This window comes from Solanum tuberosum, unplaced genomic scaffold (genome assembly GCF_000226075.1).
Source record: "Solanum tuberosum cultivar DM 1-3 516 R44 unplaced genomic scaffold, SolTub_3.0 scf00661, whole genome shotgun sequence".
Lineage (NCBI taxonomy): Eukaryota > Viridiplantae > Streptophyta > Magnoliopsida > Solanales > Solanaceae > Solanum > Solanum tuberosum.
Genome location: NW_006239581.1, coordinates 1 through 18,663, shown reverse-complemented (window position 1 = coordinate 18,663; position 18,663 = coordinate 1). Strand labels below are relative to the sequence as shown.

At 32.4% G+C, this 18,663-nt stretch overlaps 3 protein-coding genes across 3 annotated transcripts; all 3 read left to right on the top strand.

Moving 5' to 3' along the window:
- The first annotated feature begins 6,732 nt into the window (after positions 1-6,732).
- On the top strand, positions 6,733-8,600 carry LOC107058824 (disease resistance protein RGA2-like). The gene is made up of 2 exons (XM_015305000.1): positions 6,733-7,036; positions 7,111-8,600. The coding sequence occupies exons 1-2, from the start codon at positions 6,733-6,735 to the stop codon at positions 8,598-8,600; spliced, it is 1,794 nt and encodes a 597-aa protein (XP_015160486.1).
- A 2,900-nt stretch (positions 8,601-11,500) lies between these two features.
- LOC107058823 (LRR receptor-like serine/threonine-protein kinase EFR) lies at positions 11,501-12,618 on the top strand. Its single transcript, XM_015304999.1, has 3 exons — positions 11,501-12,188; positions 12,293-12,364; positions 12,566-12,618. Exons 1-3 carry the CDS (start codon positions 11,501-11,503, stop codon positions 12,616-12,618), a joined length of 813 nt encoding a protein of 270 aa, XP_015160485.1.
- A 57-nt stretch (positions 12,619-12,675) lies between these two features.
- LOC107058822 (probable LRR receptor-like serine/threonine-protein kinase At3g47570) lies at positions 12,676-14,519 on the top strand. The gene is made up of 2 exons (XM_015304998.1): positions 12,676-13,266; positions 13,599-14,519. The coding sequence occupies exons 1-2, from the start codon at positions 12,676-12,678 to the stop codon at positions 14,517-14,519; spliced, it is 1,512 nt and encodes a 503-aa protein (XP_015160484.1).
- The last annotated feature ends 4,144 nt before the right edge of the window (positions 14,520-18,663 follow it).

The window sequence follows — 18,663 nt, the reverse complement described above, 5'->3', positions numbered from 1 at the left end:
GCCAGTCGAAGGGGAGGTTCCATCTCAAGAACCTCAATCACAACTTGAATCAATAGCAACCAGCAAGCCAAAAATGACAATAAGAAAACCTGCTTGACTCATAGATGTGGTGGCTTGTGCGGACTCAATTGCACCAGATGACATTCCTACCACTTATAAAGATGCAGTCCAAAGTTCAGAAGAAGATAAGTGGAGGTTTGCCATGGATGAAGAAATGCAGTCCCTTCATCATAATCATACATGGAAATTGGCCAATCTTCCGGATGGCAAGAAAGCAATTGGGTGCAAATGGGTATTTGCAAAGAAAGAAGGATTTCCTAACCAAGAAGATGTTCGCTACAAAGGAAGGTTGGTGGCCAAAAGATACGCTCAAAAGGAGGGAATTGACTATATATAATGAGGTATTTTCTCCAGTTGTGAAACACTCCTCCATTAGAGTTTTGTTGGCTTTGGTAGCACAGTTGAATTTGGAACTAGTTCAGTTGGATGTAAAAACTGCATTTTTACTTGGAGACTTGGAAGAGGAAATCTACATGACTCAGCCAGAAGGATTCAAAGTTGATGGAAAAGAAAATATGGTGTGCAAACTTGAAAAATCATTGTATGGATTGAAACAATCTTCTAGACAATGGTACAAACGATTTGACAAGTTTATGTTGTAGCAAAGGTACATAAGAAGCAAATACGATCATTGTGTGTATTTGCACAAGCTTGAAGACGATTCCTTTATATATCTTCTCCTATATGTTGACGATATGTTGATAGCTTTTAAAAGTCAAGAGGAAATTGAGAAGCTAAAGATTCAACTAAAAAAGGAGTTTGAGACAAAGGATTTGGGTGAGGCAAAGAGGATTCTTGGCATGGAGATAAAAAGAAATCGACATTCAAAGAAGCTTTTTTTATCTCAGAAAGAATATTTGAAGAGGGTACTAAATCGATTTGGCATGAATGAGAAAACGAAGTCGGTTAGCACTCCACTTGCTCCTCATTTTAAGCTTAGTGATGCTATGTCGCCAAAGAATGAAGTTGCACAAGAATATATGTCAAGAGTACCATATGCGAATGATGTTGGTAGCTTGATGTATGCAATGGTTTGCACAAGGCCAGATATTTCACATGCTGTTGGAGTTGTAAGCAGGTACATGCATAATCCTGGAAAGGATCATTGGCAGGCTGTAAAATGGATTCTACAGTATGTATTGCCATGATTTTCCTATCTTTAGAAAAATCACTTTTTGAAATATTCTAAGTATAAAACAATTTGAGAAAAATGCTTAGAAAAGAGTCGCTACTTAATTTTTTAAAGAAATTAAGAAAACTTATAATTTCAAAGGTTTAAACAGAAAAAATCATTTGAAAATACCAAAGAGGGTTCGGGGTTCAATTTACACTTCGAGAAGGGTTTAAGCATTTGAAGTGCCCGCTAACATGCGGTTGACCTGCGACTTGACTAAAATATATTTGACTATTTTTAGGAAAATAATGATTTAACATAAAATAATAATTTACAATATTTGATTAACTTTGAGGAAATAATTAAATAAATGACGCATTTTTTATTATTATTATTATTTGTTTTTTTAGAGAAAGGGACCCAAAAATGAAACATTTGACTAGGAATACAAGTGATTAGAATATTACTAAAACTAGATTAATTAGAATTTATTTAATTCGTTTTGAAATAGTAATTTAACCCAATTTAATAAACTAAAGCATGAAAATCATTTTAAATTAATTGTCTAACCTTTTTGAGAAAATGACTTAAATAAGTATTTTTTATTTTTATTATTATTAATCAATTGAAAAGGTTTTGACTAACATTTTTTAAAGTTTATTAAAAAAAAATACTTCAACTTAGAACAATTAAAATGAGTGGAAAAAAAAAGGGATTTAAATGAAGAAGACCCTTAAAGAACATATCTTTATAAAAAAAATTGGAAAATGATTTAACATAAAATATATAATAATTCACAATATATTTGATTAAGAAAATAATTAAATAAATGACGCATTTTATCTTTTTAGAGAAAGGGATCCAAAATGATACATTTGACTCGAAATACAAGTGATTGGACTATTAATAAAACTAGATTAATTAGAATTTATTTAATTCATTTTAAACCAATTTTAATAAATTAAAACATGAAAATCATTTCTTATTAATTGACTAAACCTTTTGAGAAATGACTAAGTAAGTATTATTATTTTTTATTAATTGAAAAGGTTTGAATAACATTTTTAAAGTTTATAAAAAGTACTTTAACTTAAAACAAATTTATCATGAGTAAAATATGATTAAGCAAAAAAAAAAAACATTAAAGAACATCTATTTTAAGTACAAAAGGTTTAACTTAATTGAAGATATAAAATTTTGATCAATATACTCAATTAATAAAATAAATGAACACGAAACATGAAGTGTATTAAAATTAAACCAACACAAAGAAAATAACTCATCTTTTGGGGAATCTAATTAAGTTAATTAAAAAAATATAAAGTTAGAGTTAATGATAAGAAAAACGAAATAAAAGACAATTAAATACTTTAAAGGTAAAGGAGAAAATTGAATTTGGGCCCCTTTTTGGGCCAAATTCGCTGCTACTATTGGGGTTAACCCAATTCCCGTTTTTGTATACACTTGTATATCAATGTATATCAGCGTGTGTATAGGCTCTTTCCGTGTATCTCCTGCTTCCGAGCACCTGTATTTTACCACATCTCTGTATTTTCGCATTTTTTGACCTGTAATTTGCTATATAATGAGTGTATACCGCTATATACAATATGTATACGGCCCATTTTCGAATTTTCGGGACCTGTAATTTGACTTTCCAGCAACTCAAACAAAATGAGGCCGACTCAACAAACGAATCTTGGGCCTTTATGGCCCTCTCGAAATGCGAAGGGAAGAAAGATGAAGCCCAGGAGGGACTTGAGTTGGTGTCACATGTATTAAAAGTAAAGGGAAAAGGAATTAGTGAGGGATTTTGAACAATTCATATATATATAATTATGCATTCAACTAGAGATAATTGTGATATAACTCATCCAAAACATTTAAAAATTACTACAAGTATAGACAGAGAACATGTAGGCATCAGAAGCATCATCAATGCTCATCAGGTGATACATATACTCCTTCCAATAATTCCATCTTGACAAATTAATGCACATCTCATACTTGATCAAATAGAGAATTGAAACGGAAGGGAATTATTCACGCACTTAAATAAAACATCTTTTAGATAACATGACAAATTCTATATTTCCTGATTTCAAAAAAAAAAACTCATAAGAAGCACAAGTAAGAACAAATGTTGAAGGACTTAATATTCAAAGCAAAATATTTACTAGCACTAATTGAGATAAAAAAAAAACATATCTAAAGGATTAAGGCACTAGTGACTAAATTGAATATTGGAAAATAGTGAAGCAAACAGATGCGGCAAACTTGAATGGGGAAAGGAAAACAAAAATGGAGCAAATGCCATCTGAGAAAACGGAAACAAAGCCTACACTCCGAATTAGACTCAACAGAGCAACCAAATAAAAGGAATCAAAATGACTAGTGACAAACATAATACAAGAACCACCCAAAAAAAGAGAGTAGTAAATGCAGCACATGAACTCGAAATGTTTATATGTTAATTCATTCATTCAACTCAAGGTGAAAGAATAAAGGATAAGACGTCAAATATTAAGCAATAACACAGATTCATATTGAACATGAGCAAGCTAGGACCAAGAACTCCTATTATCCAACATCAACAAGAAGAACGACATGTGAGACAAACAAAGGGGCATTTGGAAGGGATAAAACCGATAGAGAACTCATAAGATGTCAAAATTCCATTTTATTCACAGACACAACATTAACTAACAATATTAACTAACAAGTATAAACACAACAATAACTAACAACATTAACTAACAAGTATAATCACAATAGTAACTAATAACATTAACTAACAATCACAACAGTAACTAATAACATTAACTAACAAGAACAAACACAACATTGACTAACAAGAAATTAAAATTAAAAGGACATTTACTTTTTTTGGAGCAGCGATTGGAAACGAGATTCCGGGAAGGATTCCACCACCACTAAACTATGACTCCGAGAAACTTCGATGAATGGAAAAGAATCAAACGAGAGTAGAAATCTTATTGCAAATCTCTATCACTTCAAAATCTATTTCCTAAATATTTGTCTATGACTATGTATAATTAATAGTTCACTCTATTTTTTTTCTCTAATTCCATTTCATTCCCCTTCTTCCTTACAGTAAATAATAAGAGAGTATATATAGCCAGGAAATTAGGGCAGATTTGGGGGAAGAAAACGGATAGGAACTTGGGGCAAAATCGGAATTCCCCAATCAAATCAATTCAAATTTTCCCCCAAGGGTAAGGAAAGGCTGTTGTTGTATGGAAATTCAACCAAAAATCCCCCAAAAAATCCGGATGGAAAAGATCAAAATGGGCGGTTGTTGCAGAGCAGGACTGGAGGAGTTGTTGGTTCCGTGAATTCGCTCTCGCGTGAAGGAGATGAGGCGCGTACAGGGCTTGCTGGACTCGGGTCACGCTTTGAGGGCTGCTGGATTTTGCCGGGTTCGATTCTGGGCTTTGCGATTTTTCTGGAATTTTTCCGTTAGTGGGTTTCACGATGGAGAAGAAGATACTGTGGGGTGAGGTCGGTGGTAATCTATTTGACATTGTTGTGTGTTTGGATCACTGTATTATTGTATTGAATTATTGGTGGGTCCCCTTTTTTTTGGGTTGAAACTGGTGGGATGGGCTTTTGTGAACAATTGAAAGTGGGCTGGGATGAATTGATTTGTTAATGGGTCAAGATTTGAGCCAAAGTTGGCTGAAAATTTGAAGTGAAGATGGGTTAGGTTGCTAATAGGATAAATTAGCCATTTGGAATTAAGAAATTAATCCGATCAAATTTAATTAGTTAATTCAATTAAAACGTCAATAAGGTGAATTAATATTAATTAATTAACAAGCTTCTTAATTTTAACGAAATAAAATAAATAACTCAACATATAAACTAATTAATTCAAAAATATTAACTATTAGTTAGCTAAACTAATTGACAAAATTGTAAGAAAAACTAAAATCTTTTTTTTTTTAGACAATTTTGAATATTCGTAAAATATACTAATTATATACATAATTATTTAAAAATTATAAAAAGTGACAAAACTATTTAAAATAACTTGAAAAACATTTTGAATTTTTATAAAGCTAATTATTTCAAATCGTTTGGAATTTAAGAAGCTCGATGATTAATATATATTGTGGAGGTCCAAAATTGGGTGTCAACACAGTATATTCATAATACTGTAGATATTGGCTTGGTTTATGAGCATAAAGATAGTCAATATCTTGTTGGATATTGTGACTCAGATTATGCAGGTGATTTGGACAAACGAAGATCAACTACTGGTTATGTTTTCACTATTGCAAACTCACCGGTTAGTTGGAAGTCTACTTTGCAGTCAACAGTTGCTTTGTCTACCACTGAGGCAGAGTATATGGCAATTACAGAGGCTGCGAAGGAGGCAATTTGGCTTCTAGGATTGCTTAGAGAGCTTGGTATTGGACAAGAAGGAATCACAATATTTTGTGATAGTCAAAGTGCTATTCAATTAGCAAAGAACCAAGTTTATCATGCAAGGATGAAGCACATTCATGGCCGATATCATTTCATACGAGACATCATAGAAGAAGGTGGAGTCATAGTGCAGAAAATTCATACTACGGATAATCCTGCCGATATGCTGACAAAAGTGGTGACTGCGGTCAAGTTTCAACATTGTTTGAACTTGATCAAAATTGTTGAACATTGAGGATTAAGGTTGAAAACACAATCAAAAGTTGTTGAGAGAAAGTTGAAAATGGAGAATCTTGCCAAGGTGGAGATTTGTTAAATTTGACAAGATTCAAAGATGAATTAATGTGAAGATTTGGTAGTTAGGAAGATAATTCTTCATTGGTACAAAAGTCAAGATAACATCTTTTGTAGGTGAAATTTAGGTGAACCATAAAATGGTTTCACAAGGTAAATCTTGACATTTTGACACATTGTGATGTCATGGATGACATCAATAGGAAGAATTCACTCCTATAAATAGGTAGTTCCTAATTCATTTGTAACACACCTCTCACTTGCCTTCTCATCTTCAAAGGCATTTGATCTTCTTTCTCTCTTGTAGTATTTCACTTGTACTCTTTTGGAGTGAAATAAATATTGGTTGTTGTGTCCGAGGAGTAGGCAAAAGAAAACAAAAGTTTGCCGAACCTCGTTAATTCCTGGTGTTCTTTTTATTGTTGTCTCATCTACTATTTATTAGCTACCTTTAGATATAGCAGTTGTGATTTCATTACTCTCTATATATTCGGCTTTCGCAACAGAAAGGACTATAGAGAGACAAGTTGCTACCCGCCAAACAAGTGCTCATCTTTAAATATTTTTCTAAAAAACAACTTTATATCATCGAATTCATGTGTGTTTTTGGGATTTTTTCTAATCTAAATGTTCGTCTCAAGCCTAAATATGATTTATTAATTGGGTTCCAAATCTATTATCTAAATCTGTTTAGTGAAGTTTTTAACATATAATCTCAGATAAATCCATAGCTTACTCATAGGATTAGGATAGGCCCCCAAGTCTAAATGACAGGACAAAGCCAGAGTTGTTTTAGATCTTATAAATTAACAATGATAGTTCTTCTTGGACCAGGTTTTGTTTTAAATGAACCACAAGTTTATGGAAGAGACAAAGAAAAGGATGACATAGTGAAAATCCTGATAAACAATGTTAGCGATGCCCGAACACTTTCAGTCCTCCCAATACTTGGTATGGGGGGACTAGGAAAGACGACTCTTGCCCAAATGGTCTTCAATGATCAGAGAGTAACCGAACATTTCCATCCCAAAATATGGGTTTGTGTCTCGGATGATTTTGATGAGAAGAGGTTAATAAAGGAAATTGTAGAATCTATTGAAGGAAGGCCACTACTTGGTGACATGGACTTGGCTCCACTTCAAAAGAAGCTTCAGGACTTGCTGAATGGAAAAAATATTTGCTCGTCTTAGACGATGTTTGGAATGAAGATCAAGATAAGTGGGCTAAGTTAAGACAAGTCTTGAAGGTTGGAGCAAGTGGTGCTTCTGTTCTTACCACTACTCGTCTTGAAAAGGTTGGATCAATTATGGGAACATTGCAACCATATGAATTGTCAAATTTGTCTCAAGAAGATTGTTGGTTGTTGTTCATGCAACGTGCATTTGGGCACCAAGAAGAAATAAATCTTAATCTTGTGGCTATCGGAAAGGAGATTGTGAAAAAATGTGGTGGTGTGCCTCTAGCAGCTAAAACTCTTGGAGGTATTTTGTGCTTCAAGAGAGAAGAAAGACAGTGGGAACATGTCAGAGATAGTGAGATTTGGAAATTGCCTCAAGAAGAAAGTTCTATTCTGCCTGCCCTGAGACTTAGTTACCATCACCTTCCACTTGATTTGAGACAATGCTTTGCATATTGTGCAGTACTCCCAAAGGATACCGAAATGGAAAAGGAAAATCTAATCTCTCTCTGGATGGCACATGGTTTTCTTTTATCGAAAGGAAACTTGGAGCTAGAGGTTGTAGGTAATGAAGTATGGAATGAATTATACTTGAGGTCTTTCTTCCAAGAGATTGAAGTTAAATCTGGTAAAACTTATTTCAAGATGCATGATCTCATCCATGATCTGGCTACATCTCTGTTTACGGCAAGCGCATCAAGCAACAATATCCGTGAAATAAGTGTAAAAGGTTACCCACATATGATGTCGATTGGTTTCACAAAAGTGGTGTCTTCTTACTCTCGTTCTCACTTGCAAAAGTTTGTCTCGTTGAGGGTGCTTAACCTAACTTACATAGGGCCGAAGCAGTTACCGTCTTCCATTGGAGATCTAGTACATTTAAGATACTTGAACCTGTCTAGCAATGATAGAATTAGTAGTCTTCCAAAGCAGTTATGCAAGCTTCAAAATCTGCAGACTCTTGATCTACATGACTGCTGGTCACTTTCTTGTTTGCCAAAAGAAAAAAGTAAACTTGGTAGTCTCCGAAATCTTTTACTTGATAGTTGCTATGGATTGACTTGTATGCCACCAAGGATAGGATCTTTGACATGCCTTAAGACTCTTGGTTGCTTTGCAGTGGGAAGGAAGAAAAGTTGTCAACTTGGTGAATTACGAAACCTGAATCTCTATGGCTCAATTGAAATCACGCATCTTGAGAGAGTGAAGAATGATATGGATGCAAAAGAAGCCAATTTATCTGCAAAAGAAAATCTGCATTCTTTAAGCATGAAATGGGATGACGATGAACGTCCACATAGATATGAATCAGAAGAAGTTGAAGTGCTTGAAGCCCTCAAACCACACTCCAATCTGACTTGTTTAACAATCAGTGACTTCAGAGGAATCCGTTTCCCAGACTGGATGAATCACTCTGTTTTGAAAAAATGTTGTCTCTATTGTAATCTTCCGTTGCAAAAAACTGCTCATGCTTACCACCCTTTGGAGAGCTGCCTAGTCTAAAAAGTCTAGAGTTACGGAGTGGGTCTTCATAAGTGGAGTATGTTGATTCTGGATTCCCCACAGGAATAAGGTTTCCATCCCTGAGAAAACTTTGTATGGAGAGATTTGGTAATCTGAAAGGATTGCTGTAAAAGGAAGGAGATGAGCAATTCCCTGTGCTGAAATAGACATTTTATAGTTAAATTGTTACTTAATATAGAAATGTGTCATTTTTTTGGGACTGACTAAAAAAGAAAGTAAGTCACATAAATTGAGACAGAGGGAGTAATAGTTTTTAAGCTCTCCTCTAACAGAGATGAAGACAAACCAACCGCACAAGAAAAGACAGATGTGAAACTGGCTAGCAGTTTCCATGAATATGCATACCAATTACCAAGTTAAATCTTTTTTTTTTTTTATCAAATGTTAAATCTTTTATTAATAAAAGAAATGGAAACGTTTCATATTTAAATTATTAGGTGTGCAACTTTCCTTATTGAAGTATCACCAACTACCTCACATCTTTGCTGATATATATCTAACTAGTGTATTGTCCGTACTTCACGCGGCTATTAAAAGATATTAAATATATTTTTAAATAATTAATAAATGATACAATAAAAAAGAGAAATACAAATTAAGTTATGATTCTGATATTATCTATTCAGAAAAATTGCTAAAAAAAAATCTCAAAAACAAAAATTATAATCAAGCCAAACTAAAAGGTACCGGTCTTTTTCTTCGATTTGATTTGATTTTTCGTGATTACTGGAATCTTAAGCAACTTTGATCGTTGATTTGTCGTTTTTGAGACTTGAGAATCCGACGGTATCATTTTCTAAATTCCTCCTTCTATGCAACTTGTAGTTTTAGTCAAATATAATCATTGTTAAAAATATTTAATGTTGAATTAATAAACGTCCATCTTTATTATATCACATTTTTTGTGACATGCACCAAACTAGAGAAAAAACGACCACTTCAAAATGATTTATTTTAGTTAAGTCTACTAGTTAATCGATGTTTAACATATAAATAATCAACTAATAAGGTTAATTAAAAAAAAAACTAATAAGGTTAAAGGCTTACACATACAAACTAAAAGTTAGATCAAATGCACCTTTAAAATTTATCTTTATATTAGGTGATCACATACTGTGATACATCATGGCCATTTTATTTTAGAATATGCATATTTTATTTTTAACCAAAAAAGTTATCATATTCAACATTTCTCATTCGCATAATACATAAACATAACCCTTAACTTGACTTCAACCGACAACTATGACCTTTAACTTTGGGTGTGCACAAATAAATACTTAAACTTGTAAAAAATTGAACAAATAAACACATTCGTCCTACCTGTAACTAGTGGTGGCAAATGGGCGAGTTCAAAATGGGTCAACATAAAATGGGTAATAATTCAACCCACCCATATTTGATATGGGTAAAATTGAATTGGGTAAGAAATGGGTTGGGTAAAATACTAGTTTACCCATATTTACATGAGTAAATAGTACTCTACTTAAGAATTCAACATGGAGAAAAAATATTTTAGTCTTCTTTTAGATGAAAAATGTTGAAAATGCTTCATTTAGTTTTATTGTATCATAAAAGTACAAAAAAAAAACCTATAACTTTTCAATATAAAATAAAATTATGTAATAACATGGGGAAAATATTTTGAATTTCAAAGTAAATGAATATTTACATTTTAGGACGAAAACATGCTTAATGCACTTTAAGCAATGTCAATACTAATACATGATTTGCTTATTTTACACTATGTATTTATTGTCCAATATAAAATTAAACAAATAAAAAAATATAATTATAAGTAACAAAAGAAATGTACATTTAAAATATATATTTTTTGAGGGCTAAAAGACTTCACATTTTCAATTATAGTGAAAAATAATTAGTTCTATAAAAGAACATGAAAAGCAAGAGAAATTACAATATTTTTAGTGATATCATGAATTTATAGTGAACAAAAGTTAGAAGCTTAACCCATTTGACTAATCCATACTTTAGCCATATTTTTATGGGTTCAATATGGATATCAACCCATATTTTACCCATGTAAAAAATCACTCACCCAACCCATTAAAATATGGGTGGGTTACCAAAATATGGGCTCATTTTGCCGGCACTACCTGGCACCCTACATGACAATTTTGTGTCTTACGTGTCGTCCTATGTGTATTATGTCATGTAGGACAAGTGTGTCTACTTATTCAATTTTATACAAGTTTAAGTGTCTACTTGTGCACACTTAAAGTTGGAGGGCATAGTTGTCCGCCGAATCCAAGTTAAGATCATATTTATATATTATGCACTTTTCATTCATTTCTTCTTCCTCACTCGCGACCCCGCTTATGGGGTCAAATCAATATGTTCTAAGAAGAAAGATTGGAATATCAATCTACCAAATCCCATCAATAGAATCACCATTTAGATCCGTTGATAATTATTGATTGAATTCCTTAACATGCACATATATATAAAAGATTTGAATAAAAGCTATTGAATACATTACATGTTAGATTCGCTAATTTGACCGTAACAGTTGACATTCTTTTGTCAAGCATCTATTCTGGGGAGGTTATATATATACATTCGAATGACGACATTATACTATAGCCTAAAACTACATAAAAAATGTCAAGTAAATTATTTAACTATCTCTACAGAATTCCACAACCAATGGTTTCCCTTTAGCAATGAATTGCAGTCAAGTTCAGTTAGCAATTTACAAAAAAAAAATGTTCCAAACATATTACGTATATATGTTAATCATTGGTATTAATTAGATAAGTGTTGAAGCAATTAGAAGTATACACACAGTATATATAGATGGTGTTTGAAAACGAAAACTTAGGCACAAATAGCTGTTAAAAGAAGTTGAACAAATCAAAATGGTTGCGAGGACTATGATAATAGCATTCCTAGTTTTGTTAACGTACCTCTCAGTTACTAATGCATCGAACATTACAACTGATGAGGCTTCTCTTTTAGCTTTCAAAGCTCATATAACTTCAGACCCCAATGGAATGTTGTCAAAAAACTGGACAAAAAGAACTCACATTTGCAATTGGATAGGCATATCTTGCAGTAAAAAGCATCAAAGAGTGACATCATTAGTCCTCAAAAGCTTTGGATTTAGAGATTCAATTGCGACAGATATTGGGAATCTCTCCTTCCTTAACTTTTTAGACATTGGAAACAACAGTTTCCATGGACAAATCCCCGATGAAATAGGGCGTCTGAGGCGTTTAAAATACTTGTATTTGCAAATGAATAATCTCACTGGTCAAATCCCACAAAGCCTTGGATTTCTCACAAGGCTTCAATTTCTTCATCTTTCTGAAAATCGTCTATTTGGAAATGTTCCATTGTCCATTTTCAGTGTGTCTTCTTTAAAGGACATTGATTTGTCTCGGAATTACGAGTTAACTGGGAGTTTGCCAAATGAGATATGCACTAATCTTCCAGTGTTGGAATATATATCCCTGCAAGATAATCAATTTGTAGGTGAACTACCTAGTGGTTTAAATATATGCACCAAACTTGAAGTTCTGTCCTTGTCTTATAACAAATTCACAGGTAATTAACTAACTTGTAAACTTTTCATTTACTAATTTTACTTGTTTCTTCTTGAATTAATCATCCTTTTTGTGTGTGTGTGTGTGTGATGTTATATTTGATAGGAAATTTACCTAGAGACATGTGGAACATGTCAAAGGTTCAAGAACTGTTTATTGGATGGAATAACTTTATAGGTACGTGATTCTGTATGTATTAAATCTTGAATACTCTTAACGAAGTACCTAATTTCATTAGATATGGTCAATGTGTGCATTGTCTAGTAACAAACAAAGATTAATATATTTTGTGGAGAACATTTTCGTCCGTACCAAAGATACCCTATGTCTGATCTTTAGCATGATAACCATATACTTATTTTCAAAATGAATTTGCAGGAGATATACCAAATGAAATCAACCTACCATCTATTCGGAAATTGAGTCTTTGAAGAAACGAGTTAGTTGGAACACTACCACCATCTCTTGGGAACTTAACAACTTTAGTAATGATAGACATTGGTGAAAATAAAATTCATGGTAACATTCCTCCACAACTAGGACATCTCTCTAGTCTTGAAGGACTATATCTTGGATCGAATGCGCTATCAGGTGAAGTTCCTGTTAGAATTTTCAACATTTCTTCACTAAAAGTAATAGCAGTTGCTGCGAATACTCTGTCCGGTAAACTTCCTTCAAACTTAGGCTATAGTCTTCCAAATCTTGAAGGACTTTATCTTGGGATTAATAATTTTAGTGGTACACTTCCTAGCTCTATCTCAAATGCCACTAAGCTCAAATTTCTTGATCTTGGAAGGAACATGTTTAGCGGAAACGTACCAATTGATCTAGGAATAAATCTCCAGCAGATTCAAAGCATCAACTTTCAGAGGAATATGCTTACAAATGCTCCTTCTTCCACGGGCGAAATAAGTTTTCTAAATTCCTTCTCACATTGCAAGTACTTGAAATTTTTAATGATTGGAAACAACCAATTTAATGGCATTCTTCCGAAATCATCCTTAACTAATATGTCGTTGTCTCTTGAGAGGTCATCGCCTTTTACTGTGGAATCAGGGGGGAAATCCCAGTTGAAATTGGTAACTGGACAAACCTGTCGTGGTTAACACTGGGCGCGAATGAGTTTATTGGTTCGATTCCTCAAGAATTAGGAAACTTGAAAAAGTTGCAAACTTTGAGATTGTATGAGAACAAATTAGATGGGATCATACCTGAAAGGTTATGCGAAATGAAAGAATTATACTATTTTGACTTGCGAAGAAATCAGATTACAGGGCAAGTATTAGGGTGTTTGGGAAATATTTCTTCATTAAGATATATTTATTTTGATTCAAATAATTTAAGTTCAAGTATTCCTTTAAATTTTTGGAGTAATAAGGATATCTCAGTTGTGAGTTTGTCATTTAATCAGTTAATTGGTCCTTTGGCATCGGAGATTGGAAACATGGGAGGTTTAAGTGAGTTATATCTATCAAGAAATGAGTTGTTTGGTCCAATTCCAAGCACCATATTACAGCTTCAGAAATTGGTATTTCTTGCATTAGATATGAATAGGTTAGACGGTACTATACCTAAGTCATTCGAAAAAATGGTCAGCTTGGAGTACTTGGATCTGTCACAAAACAATTTGACGGATCAAATTCCAGAGTCGTTAACAAAGCTTGAGCATCTCAACTATCTGAATGTCTCTTACAATGAGTTATCAGGTGAAATACCAGATGGAGGGCCTTTTGGTAATTTCACAGCTGAATCGTTCATCGGCAATGAAGAGTTATGTGGACCGCCTAGATTCCAAGTCAAGGTGTGTGAAGTCCAGAACAATGTAACAAGAAGAAACAGGAAGAAAACAGTACTAAAATTTGTTCTTGGACCAGTTGCAGATGGAGGTTTAGTCAGAGGGGTTTTAGGCATGATATGGTTGTTGAATTATCGGAAACGAAACAACCAACTTATTCCTTTAACTGATTGGTATGATCAGTTATCACACAAAAGGTTTCCTTACTATGAAATTGTTAGAGGGACTAACAACTTTGACGAATCAAATTTGATTGGAAAGGGAAGCCTTGGTATGGTTTATAAGGGGACATTTACAAATGGGACTATAGTTGCTGTAAAGGTTTTCAATGCACAAGTGCAAGATGCATTCAAGAGGTTTGATTTGGAGTGTAAGGTTTTACGTAACGTTCGACATAGGAATCTTGTTAAGGTGATAAGTTGTTGTTCAAATCTTGATTTCAAGGCATTGGTGTTAGAATACATGCCTAATGGAGATCTTGATTATTGGCTTTACTCACACAAGGTCATGCACTTGTTGTGGTCCATTGCGACTTGAAACCAAGTAACATACATTTGGATGGCGATATGGTTGCCAGAGTAAGTGATTTTGGTATATCCAAACTCTTGACGGCGTATGATCCAGTAGCATTGACAAAAACCTTAGGCACCATTGGCTACATGGCACCAGGTACTGATCAATTTTCTATTTACTAATTACTTTCTTTAACTTGTATTCTATATGCATATCTGATGATGTATTTCATTTTGATGGCAAAGTACGGGTCAGAAGGGATAGTATCAACAATGGGGGATGTTTACTGCTACGGCATTTTATTGATGGAAACCTTCACAAGAAAGAAACCAGTAGATGATGAATTTGTTGGAGACCTTACATTGAAGAGATGGGTCGCGGAGTCATATCCTCATATATAGAGTCACGGACATTGTGGATGCTAATTTATTTTCAACAGATGATAATGAACATTTGATAGCTATTGAAAGTTGTTTGAGATCGGTATTGGAAGTAGCTCTTGAATGTACTACTGACTTGCCCCAAGACCGAATTACCATGAATAATGTCCGCGTAAGTCTCAACAAGATCCAAACTCAATTTTTGAGCCAGTAACATTCGAATTACCATAAAATTCGATTTGTGCTTATTCTACTTTACATGTAATATTTCTTTATTATGTAGATATCATTTTTCTTCTTGTTCTTTTTTCTTCCTAAGCATCAATCAAGAAACTGTCTGAACTTGGTTAAATTTAGGCTTAGTCTGATACGACATTCATACAAAAAAGGTGAACTTAGAACTTTAATAAGTAAGATCACTATATATATGACATGATATATTGAAAATAAAGTAAACTTATATGACATGATATGATTATCATATATTAATCAATCTAAGTCAAAAGTTGAATTACGAAAATACCCCTTACCTATTAATTTATTTTCTTAAAATTATTTTAAAAAATTATTTTTTCATTTAAAATCAACTTCATAACTACACCTATTCATTTTCCTAACTTATCATGTTATGATCATAAATAAATAATAAATTTTTTTTTATTAAAAGTAGAAAGCTCAAAAATTTAAAATTAAATTACTATTTTACTCATATACTAAATAAAAAAGTTATAAAATATTTTATTAATTAAATATTAAATAATAATCATAAATTAATTTTTTATTTTTCCTTCACATAAAAAAAGAGAAATAAAACTTCTATTAAATTAGTAAGTATATATATAAGTAGAACCAAAATATTTTTAAAATTGAATCATCAAAATGTCCATAAAATATTGAATGACATCAATATCCTCCAATCAAATATTATTCCTACAATAATATTGTACAAGAATATAAATATATATTTAGTTCAATGCATTTGGCTATTGAATATATATACACGAAAATACCCATTAATATTTTGCCATTTATTTAACTCCAATTTATGTTTTTTTTCTTTCTAAAAAGTAAGTCTATCTTCTAATAAATATAAATAAATAATAATATAGAAAATGAATGACCTAGATAAATTAAAAGACATAGAGTTATGTGTATTCAATTTCTGTAAATGCTTTATCTTCTATTTCCGAATGCAAAAAGTAAAACATCTCTTTGTAGTAATAAACATATGGAGAATTGGAAAAGTTACTTGGTATATTCAATGTGGAGAGTAAATTCTTTTGATCAATTCAATACAATATATTCATTTACTAAATGCTATATATTGTGTATACATAGTGAAAATCACAAGATAACTATTCCAATTCATCAAATTATTAGATTATCAATTCTACTTTGTGTAGGCGACATTTTTTCATATTCATTTTGTGTTTGTGTCTCTCTTTTCTACTTATGTACTCTATTTTTTCTATTCACATTATAAGTTATTGTCTTTAATTCGACTTATTCATATATGTTTTTTAATTAGTTGAAAGTTCATCTTACTTGGGTACACAAACATTTGTATCATAGTTATTTTACCTCTTGCAACATAGAAATTTGTCATGGAAATACCAAATCAGGTAAGGTTACTATCTTTTTAATTATAACTTCTTGGAGTATCATGAAATTGTATATTCTTGTTTGTGTAAATTTTGGTTATGAATCATTTTACATAATTTAACTAATATTTTATTGTTAAATTCATAGATGATAGAACTAATAATTTTGAATTAGGCAAGGAGTACACTTACCTATAATAATTATGTTTTATATACATCGATTAGATATCTGAGCAATTATTATTTTTATCACTAATAATAACTATATTTTTTTGTAGGTGTACACCAAAAAATTGACAATGATCCACTAGCTATCATAAGAAAGGTATGTGTTGATCGAATTTATGTACAATTTTTACAAAACACAATTCACGTTTGGTAACAACTTCTTGACCTATATATGATTGTAATAAGGTGGAGGCTACAATTTCTTAGAAAGAAGGCAAAAATTTTAGAACACGAAATATTTTGAACCAATAAGCGACACTTAAATTATGTGTTGTGACACATTAAAAAACTTTTATCAAGTTGAGTACTTGATATATTAAAAAATACATAATCGAATATTACTTTTGAAATTCATTTGATAGCAATATTTCAGCATGATGTACCTTCTACTGATAATAATCTTGATTGAATAGACTCACCATTAATTTGTTTAAGCTTGTATATTTTCTCTTCAATTACTATGCAAGTTATCGCACAATGATCATCTACTAGCCATCTTAAGGAAGACACAAATTGATCTAATTTCTATATAACTTTTGCAAAACACTACTCTCATTCGACAACAACTTCTTAATACATATGCAAATGTGAAAAGGTGGAGACTACAGTTTCTTAAAAAGAAGATGAAAAACCTAAGTCAAGAAATATTTTGAAATCACATTTGACAATTAAATTATGAGTTATGCCATATTAAACAGAAGAAACTTTTATCAAATTGAATACCTGATATATTGTAGGAATTGCATAATTGAAGTTATTGGTTTGAGCTTGTATATTTCTCTTCAATTTTTGTGCAACTTATCACACTATTATAATATTTTAGATAGAATTAGTATTACAACAATTTAATTAAAGTATATTCATTTTTTGGCAATTATCAAATTCATGTGTGTTTATGGACCGAGGGGAAGTTCCAAAGATTTTTTTCTAATCTAATGTTTGTCTCAAGTCTAAACAGAGGTGGATCCACATTCAGATTTGTAATTCTACCACTTCCATCTAATTTATTTATTTGGTGAAGTTCTTAACATATATACATGGTGTAAGCCAGCTCAGATAAATCCATAGCTTACTCATACGAAAAATACAAAAAAAGCCTGAGTTGTTTTGAACTATACTTAACTTGGTTGTCATTTTTGCAAAGTCAATCTCATGTCTGCTTATCCTTGTCTCTTTATAGTGCAAAAATCTTCTCTGTTTTTTCGCTGAACAATATTCTCGTGTGAACATATATCGCTTGCAACAGGTTTTGTTTTAACTGAACCAGAACCTTATGGAAGGGACAAAGAGAAGAATAAGATAGTAAAAATCCTTACAAACAAAGTTTGTGATGTCCAAGAGCTTTCAGTCCTCCCAATACTTGGTATGGGGGGGCTAGGAAAGACGACTCTTGCCCAAATGGTCTTCAATGATAAAAGAGTGATTGAGCATTTCGATCCCAAAATATGGATTTGTGTCTCAGAAGATTTTGATGAGAAGAAGTTGATAAAGGCAATTGTAGAATCTATGGAAGGAAAACCACTAGGTGACGGCATGGATTTGGCTCCACTTCAAAAGAAGCTTCAGGATATGTTGAATGGAAAGAGATACTTTCTCGTTTTGGATGATGTTTGGAATGAAAATCAAGAAAAGTGGGACAAGATAAAAGCAGTCTTAAAGGTTGGAGCACGAGGTGCTTCTGTTCTAGCCACCACTCGTCTTAAAAGGGTTGGATCAATTATGGGAACTTTGCAACCATATGAATTGTCAAATCTGTCTCAAGAAGATTGTTGGTTGTTGTTCATGAAACGTGCATTTGAGAACCAAGAAAAAATAAATCCTAACCTTGTGGCTATCGGAAAGGAGATTGTGAAAAGAAGTGGTGGTGTGCCTCTAGCCGCCAAGACTCTTGGAGGTCTTTTGCGCTTCGAGGAACAAGAAAGAGAATGGGAACATATCAGAGATTGTTAGGATCGAGAA